The 8,356-nt window shown below is 34.9% G+C and overlaps 1 protein-coding gene across 2 annotated transcripts; it reads left to right on the forward strand.

The window, feature by feature from the left end:
• Positions 1-761: 761 nt before the first annotated feature.
• LOC123868721 (protein Mo25) lies at positions 762-6,742 on the forward strand. 2 transcript variants are annotated; one of them, XM_045911301.1, is made up of 7 exons: positions 762-865; positions 1,087-1,273; positions 1,347-1,463; positions 1,556-1,698; positions 2,378-2,546; positions 2,757-3,026; positions 4,480-6,742. In XM_045911301.1, exons 2-7 carry the CDS (start codon positions 1,145-1,147, stop codon positions 4,657-4,659), a joined length of 1,008 nt encoding a protein of 335 aa, XP_045767257.1. In that variant the 5' UTR covers positions 762-865; positions 1,087-1,144; the 3' UTR covers positions 4,660-6,742. The 2 variants fall into 2 exon arrangements, with proteins under 2 accessions (XP_045767257.1, XP_045767248.1); XM_045911292.1 differs by having other exon boundaries at positions 790-949.
• Positions 6,743-8,356: the final 1,614 nt, after the last annotated feature.

Here is an 8,356-nt window from a genome sequence, read left to right on the forward strand (position 1 = left end):
AGCACAAGTAAAGAAATAAATCCGAAAATCGTGAATTTGTGGTTACATCATTAAAAAAAATTAAAATGTTTTTAAATATTGAAAGTAGTTAACTAAGATAACATACTAGTTAGTTAAGTGGGATATCATATGAAAGGGCTATAGCTGTACAATCTAAAACTAATTTTTGTTTATTTTTATACATAATAGTTGTCGTGTATTTGTCGTGCAAAATGTCGAAAAATCTACAAATATTAACGATTTTCAAAATTCGAAATTTTTCCTTCGCCTTTGCTGTGACCCATGAGTTAAGCTGTGAGACCTTGCTTCTTATTTAGGTCAACAGGAACTACCACATTGTAGCTTAGCTTTGACCTCTTCACAGCATTGCTGCATAGTTAGCACATCTCTGGCGATAAAGCAGGCTAAGTTAAGCATATTTATTTCGATTTGAAAGTCCACGCATTCCTGACAAAAAATCTTGAACTCATAACAGGAGTTAGACAAGGAATAATGAAGTAACCTTTTATGGGTTCCTTTTTACCCGACTGTGCCGAAGCCCAAAGGAGGGTTATGTGTTTGATCTGTATTTATCTTTTGAGATACGGAACCCTAAAAGCAGTTTGCGGTTTTATGAGGTTTCTAATTTCTAATTCTAATGCGGTTTTTTAGAACACAAAATAGTTATTAAAATTAATGGACCAGTTATAACCTATATAACTACATACTGTATAGATAGCATTATATCAATTAATATGTTAACCTACCATGACATTGGGCAATCGATTTTAAGATGATGGCAATATTTGTATTGACATCACAGCTGTTCGTTTCGTCTGCCTGTGTTCTGTGTCGCTTGATACAATTTTATTTTAATAATTAGACAGTGAGTGAAATTCCGTTTTCCTAACGTACAGGGATAATAGAGCTACCACTAGATTATATTTTTCTTTAAGTGATTGTGTGCCAGGTTGGCTAACGTTCTATAAACTTAATCAAATCTCACTTTTATTTCTCTTGCATTCTCGTGAACATCGAGTGCATGTACTTGGAGCTGTGATCTTGTAATAGTCTGTTTTTGTTTTTGTATGTAGCCGTTTATTGCAGGTGCAATCTTATGTAGACGATTCTTACGAAGATCATACGCGAAAGTAACTCAAATACTATGCCTCTTTTTGGTAAGTCTCAGAAGAGCCCTGCGGAGTTAGTGAGATCTTTGAAAGATGCGGTTACTGCGCTAGAGAGAGGTGACAAGAAAGCTGAGAAAGCTCAGGAGGATGTGAGCAAGAATTTGGTATGTAATAGTTTTTGTCATTATATTTGTCCCATGTTATCTTGTTACATTAATGTAACCTTGTTCAACACAGGTTCTGATCAAGAACATGCTCTATGGTACATCTGATGCAGAACCACAAACTGATATCATTGTAGCTCAGTTGGCACAGGAACTCTACAACACAAATCTCCTGCTTCTACTGATCCAAGTAAGATGTTACATGTAATTTTTTGTATGTATCATTGGAAACAAATAATATTATAAAAATTTTGTCTAATATTGTATTATATTTTTGTACAGAATTTAAACCGCATCGACTTTGAAGGAAAAAAGGATGTGGCCCAAGTGTTCAATAATGTTTTGAGGCGTCAAATCGGCACCCGGTCCCCAACCGTTGAGTACATATGTACCAAGCCGGAGATTTTGTTCACCTTGATGTCAGGGTAAGTTCAAAATGCAGTTATACATACATAATAAAAACTGCTTGAGTCTGTCAACCCCAGTATAAGTGAGTTTCTGTAGTCATGCTCATAAAAATATGTCTTGCAGTTAACCAAAAACAAGAATACATATTATTATTAGAAACAGAGTTATTTTTTGTGTGTATTTTCCGTCCTAATAGTACAACTACATATTATCTTGGTGGCCTATAGGTTGATATTTGTCTCACAATAGTTTTGATAATTTTATTTTTAATTTCTAGTTATAGCATGCTAGAATTTTTCAATTTTACAATATAGTCGTTTAGGAGTTAGGAGCGAGGACATCCAAATCACATAAACTGCCATTCTGATGCTCATTATTTATTTTGCGATTGGTTGAGGTTCCACTCAACAAGGTGTATCAAAAATTGTTTTTGCCTTGTTACCCTTAAAAAGCTGATTCATAGGACATCCAGAAGAACCAAAGATTCTTAATGTGTATGTCTTGCTCGCTCATTATTATGGACAGCTATATGTACTGACTGGACAGTTTGATTAATTATTGTTATTATATGTATTATAAATATTTAAATTTGATTTCTACAAGATCTAGTTATTGTTATTTGGTTCAATGTTCCTTATATTCCTTGCTGTAACATATTGGTCAGTGATATTTATTTTAATCAACATTTCCTTACAGATATGAACATCAGGAAATAGCGTCGAATTGTGGCACTATGTTGCGGGAGTGTGCTAGATATGAAGCTCTAGCTAAGATAATGTTGTATTCAGATGACTTTTACAATTTCTTCCGTTATGTAGAAGTATCAACTTTTGATATTGCCTCCGATGCCTTTTCTACTTTTAAGGTTGGTACTTTAATGATAATTTACTCACTGATTATTTATTAATTTCCTAAGAGTAGCATCAGATAAGGTTAGTTTTGTATAAATTTTGATATTTTCCTTATATTATTTTTTCCTCAAGAGTTGATGTTAAGAAAAATAGTACTTATCATAATATCTGTAGCAAAATATATTGTTAGAAAAGTATCTCAAAATCTCCTGTTTATTTTCCAGGAATTATTAACTCGTCACAAAATATTATGTGCTGAGTTTTTAGAAGCAAACTATGATAAGGTGTTTAGCCATTATCAACGATTATTGAACTCTGAAAACTATGTCACCCGACGGCAGAGCCTCAAGTTGCTAGGAGAATTGTTACTTGATCGACACAACTTTTCTATAATGACTCGGTACATCACAAACCCTGATAACCTTAAACTGATGATGAATATGTTAAAAGAGAAATCACGTAATATACAGTTTGAAGCCTTTCATGTCTTTAAGGTAATTTTTGTACTTTATTATACCTGCATGTTTTTTTTTCTAAATATAAATACTAAGCAAACAAGTGAGTGGGTCACTGGTGCTAAGTGATTACCACCGTCCATGAATATTTGCAGCACCAGAATTGTTGATCCACCCCTTGAATAACCCCATGTCGAAATGTAGTGGGAACTGGGAACACTGCCGAATTTAGTTGCAAGTTACACCTTGTTGTGTCACTCGCGCGTCACCAACATGCGACAGGTGGCGCAATTTGTATGTAATTATGGTCAACAACTATTTAAAGTAATCAGATGAATGATGCCTAAATACAAATACCTACTACAAATACATTTTTATCACACTAATATTATAAAGGAGAAAGTTTTTATGTGTGTGTGTGTGTATGTTTGTTACTCCTTCACGCAAAAACTACTGGACGGATTGGGCTGAAATTTAGAATGGAGATAGATTATACCCTGGATTAGCACATAGGCTACTTTTTATCCCGGAAAATCAAAGAGTTCCCACGGGAATTTTAAAAACCTACATCCACGCGAACGAAGTCGCGGGTATCCGCTAGTAATAATTAATTTTTTAAATGTACTATGGATGAAAAAATATTTTATTAGTGATAACTTGCAATCTCAGCTGATGGTAAATTATGATGCTTTCTGATATGGAATTATTTCAACCTATTAATTTATTTGGATACGGTACCTACGTCACTTATAGCGGGGATGGGATGGGACACCCACCATCGTCGCCAGTTGTTCAGTCCTACATCAAGTAATTATCCCGTGGCGGATACATTTTCCAAGGCCTAAGGCCTCATTGGCACGATAACTTTTTTAACGTCCGTTAAAAAAGCGTTCAAAAAGAACAAATGCATTCTCAAGTATCTGTTCACACGTTAACGCTTTTTTAACGCCCACTTTGTATTTTAAGGCCTCATTTGCACGAGAGCTTTTTAAACGCTCATGCGAATTAGGGCTGATACGCTGTCAAATTTCGCCTATGTCAAAAAGAATTATTTCTTCCAATATACGTAAAATCCACTCCCTTTGTTTTTTTTAATAACCATTTTCTTCTTCTTATTTTTGTTTAATGGTTTTAGTAGTTTCACACCAGCACAATGCACTTCGCCAATGTCACGTAGAAATAACCATTTTAAATTATTGATGAAACGTACAGAAAGTACGCGACAGATCGACATGGCAATCGGTGTTATGAGACCGAGGACGCCCCGCACGTCACCGTTAGCGCGGGGGCTATGCCTTGTGCGGGTGTTCAGGGCGTCCCCACCCCGATTGCCATCTCGACCTGTCGCATTACTATACTACAAATTTTTATGATAATAATAATAATATAAGCTCCCATACGAAGTGCAAACGCCGTTTTTGATTTGATTAGTCGGCAACATCCCTTCCTAGTTTATTTTTGCAATTTGTTCATTTATGCTTTATCTTTGCAGGTGTTCGTAGCCAACCCCAATAAACCAAAACCAATACTGGACATTCTGTTAAGGAATCAAGACAAGCTGGTAGACTTCCTCACCAAGTTCCACACGGACCGCTCCGAAGACGAACAGTTTAATGACGAGAAAGCTTATCTAATAAAGCAAATCAAAGAGCTCAAGCCATTAGAACACTAACACATTTATTTTATTGCATTTTATTAAAATCGCCACTTCCTCCTCAAAAGAAGTTAGTTATAGATGCTATTATATTTAAACGCTTCTAAGTCACCAGAGGGTATTGTATCGCGCTGAGATAGGGCTCGCAAGTCGCAAAAGGAAAAACAAAACGTAACGCCTCCACCAAACAGGTGCGGGAGGCGATACTGACCGGTTCAATAGTAGATGATCATTTCACAGCTGTTACGATCGCATGCAGTATTGAAAATATCGGCCGTATTCACAATCTATGAGGTCTCACAGTGCGCTCGAACGTATAGTGTAGGTTCCACCAATCAGATCATTGTAAATTGACGTGATACAGTAATCTGATTGGTGGAACCTACACTGTACGTTCGAGCGCACTATGAGACCTCATAGTATCGTTTGTGAATACGGGTGTATGTCTCTTTGAGATAATTCGGACAGAATTCCGTACCTGTGTGGCGAGAGGCGAAATTCTAGTGGATTTTACATTCGGTCTGTGATGATTCAGGGAATGAAAGTGTATTTGTGCTACGAGCAAATTAACATTTTTTTAAATAAAGATTTGTAGGGATTAGTGTTATTTTAATGATTTCACTTATATCTTTTGTAAGTTGTTAAAATCATTTTTTAGTTTTTATGACCAGTTTAGTGACAGTTCCTAAGTCACAATGGAAAATAGTATATATTTTAATGATATTTTGTAACATTACATTAGCCTATGAAATATGAACTATTGTTGAATATCACAACAGAAACGAAAATCGGAAAGTCGAGATCTAAAGACTTGTAAATATGACATCTTATTTTTGTTTTATTTTGTACTCACGTTAGGTATCAGAAGCATAGATTGTTGAATATGAAGGAAATATATTTTATATATTGTCAGTATTGGTTACTTATTTATTATGCGATAGTACCTAATATTGTTCCATATTTTTTCTGTATATTATTACTTCGATAACGTTTGCAAAAGTGCTTGAAACATTGTAATACCTAGATACATAATGCAAATTTTTCACCATTTGTATGGTAACTGTCAAAATTGTTTTTGTCCTATATTTTATTTTATTTTGTCAGCATCATAAATGCTATTAATTACATTTTTGAAACTGAATAAAATATTTGTATCACTATTTACTAATTTTATTTCACCTGCCAAATAGATTTTGCATAACTTTTAGGGCACAAGTTTCGGATAATCGATTAAAACAGCCATTTCTACTATTATAATTTTATTAGATAAGTAATCCACTGTACACCTTACTGTTAATTCCTATAATACCTAGGTACATATATTTTTAAAGTAAATTTTTCATATCACAAAAAATATAATATAAGTATTATACTTAAAAGCAAAAACAACATGGTTTGTAATATTGCCTGAAGAAAAAGGTTTGTATAAATATTCTAGAACTCTTAAATAAACTTAGTATATGCACTCTATAACCACGTTATTTTCCTTAGGTGTTCAAATAAATTCAATTTTTATAGTGGTACCTAATGCCTGTAGAACCTAAGTTGTGGTCTAATAACCAAGCTCTTGGATTGGTTTCAAGGGATCCCAGGGTCCAATCCTTTATTTCATGTAGCTTTTGTACTCTAGCTGCATAGAAATTATGACTAAAATTATGAAAGAAGCGTTCTCTAATTGTTGCATTTCAGAATGAAATACCTATACTGTTCACTGCACAAAGCAAATACCAATACCAATATTTATCTCAAGCTTGTAAAACATGCTTTATCAATGAGATAACAAAATTTCCAAATCAAAACAAATAGGTAGGAACAAAGTGCTATCAATACTATAACGTTTTTCTGTTGACAGTCGATACACAAATCCGAAAGCATAATATACGCCTACATAATATAGCGGCAGTGCTCAATTGGTCAAGAAAATTGGCAGTGCTTATAAGTCTTCTTTATGCAGATAGGTACAATCGTCGCAAATCTTGTTGGACTCTGGCGGGTCATGGTACAATTCTGTTAGTTTTTGTTACTCTTTGGCAGTCTGTGCAGGTTTGTCACGCGACTCGTCTAATAGACCTAAGAAGCTTTGCGACGATTTTAGACGTCTTAGGGCCGGCGCACATATGGCGGAGCGCAGAGCAGAGCATGCCCGCGAAGTTTTCTAATCGCGTGACACATTATGCGAATTTCTACCAGAGAATGCGCGAGCACGCGCGGGACTGCGCGCGGACGCGCGAGTTTCCGCACGGATGCACAATTGATTTTAGATATTATTTCAATGAGGACAATGTCGACAATACTTTGACTATGAAAAATGCTCTGCGCTGCGCTTCGCCATATGTCCGCCGGCCTTTAGAAGTGAAATAAAACGCCTTTAATCTGATCGCACAAGAACAACAAACCTGCTATAAGGACCCCTAAAAATTTTCTGTAATGAAAAATGCGGATTTTCATCGACGACGCGAACGGTTCTTTCGCCTGTTCTTATGCGATCACTGTTATGGCTATGATTATAACTGAATTCAATAGGGTATTTTACGCCTAGTGCGAAATGATCTAAAAATATTTATTTACGATAGTTTAGGCAGTAAGAAAACGGGAAGTGTAAGTATTAGTTCACAAAATTATAAAATAATTTTTATATTTTAATTCGAAATTTTCACTTTTTTTTATCTGTGCAACAATTATGCGAACCGCTAGCCGCCTATGTACCCGCCATATTACTACGTCATCATGTCAGTAAATCCTTCCCTTTCTAATTGCATGACCACAGTACAAAAGGCCTAAGAATCGAACTGCACGAATTTGGGATTACTGATGCATGGATTAAATAGTTTGGGCTCCCCAATCTAAAAATACTTTTCATCTTTGCGTGAGGCACTTGGTTTTTATCTTTACATTAGTCATTTATTTTTCATCAACAAGCGTGTTATGGAACGATATTTTTAGCTTAATGTATGGGGAACAAGGGAACCATAGACAATTTTCTATACTGTATGCGTAAAATGGAACTTATACTGCATATAGTTTTCCATATCGTGTTCCAACTAGATAAAACAAAAAACAAAAATTAGTTACTACTTACTATACTCTTACAATACGGAATCTCAAAATGGGAACAAAAGTACACTTTTTATGACAACAAGTACAGTAAATAACTCTAATTGTGATAGATATTATAAATAAAGAACAGAACTTACATCGATGTGATCTTCGCAGAAGTACAGTCGAGATTTTTGCGATTATTGCAATGGATCCCTTTTTGCAAGTTTAAACCAAGTATTTCTCATAGTTACATCGGTTGGCACTTTAATCCACAACTTCTTTGGTGTTTTTATACTTGTATTCTTACATTCAGGAACGGCACACCAATGATATGGATAATAACTCATTTTAAATTGTAATAATTTAATAATTTATCACCGCGTCAGCTTGTTGTTTACTTTAGAATTATTATTATCACAGACTACAATCTAGTATAGAGACAAAATTAGTGTCAATCTGTCATCTCTAGGAGGTACAAACTTATACTTTGTGAGCTTGCTATCTAGTTTACAGACAAAGTTACTCTGTGCCACTTTGTGATCTCTAGTTCCTGCCTACTCTGTGAGTTTAGTTTACTATCCCGATGACGTCATAACATGGCGTCTAGGTAGCATAGCTACCGTTTTCGTCAACTTGCGCGCGAAAATTTAAAATGCAAAATTTAAATGCATTTTTT

The sequence above is a fragment of the Maniola jurtina genome, chromosome 1, assembly GCF_905333055.1.
Source record: "Maniola jurtina chromosome 1, ilManJurt1.1, whole genome shotgun sequence".
Classification (NCBI taxonomy): domain Eukaryota; kingdom Metazoa; phylum Arthropoda; class Insecta; order Lepidoptera; family Nymphalidae; genus Maniola; species Maniola jurtina.

Bases quoted from the DNA above. Each gene is read 5' to 3' on its own strand.
- LOC123868721 (XM_045911301.1), top strand. From the start codon at position 1,145: ATGCCTCTTTTTGGTAAGTCTCAGAAGAGCCCTGCGGAGTTAGTGAGA. The intron at 1,274-1,346 runs GTATGTAATAGT...TGTTCAACACAG, and splicing joins AGGATGTGAGCAAGAATTTG to GTTCTGATCAAGAACATGCT. The intron at 1,699-2,377 runs GTAAGTTCAAAA...ATTTCCTTACAG, and splicing joins TTGTTCACCTTGATGTCAGG to ATATGAACATCAGGAAATAG.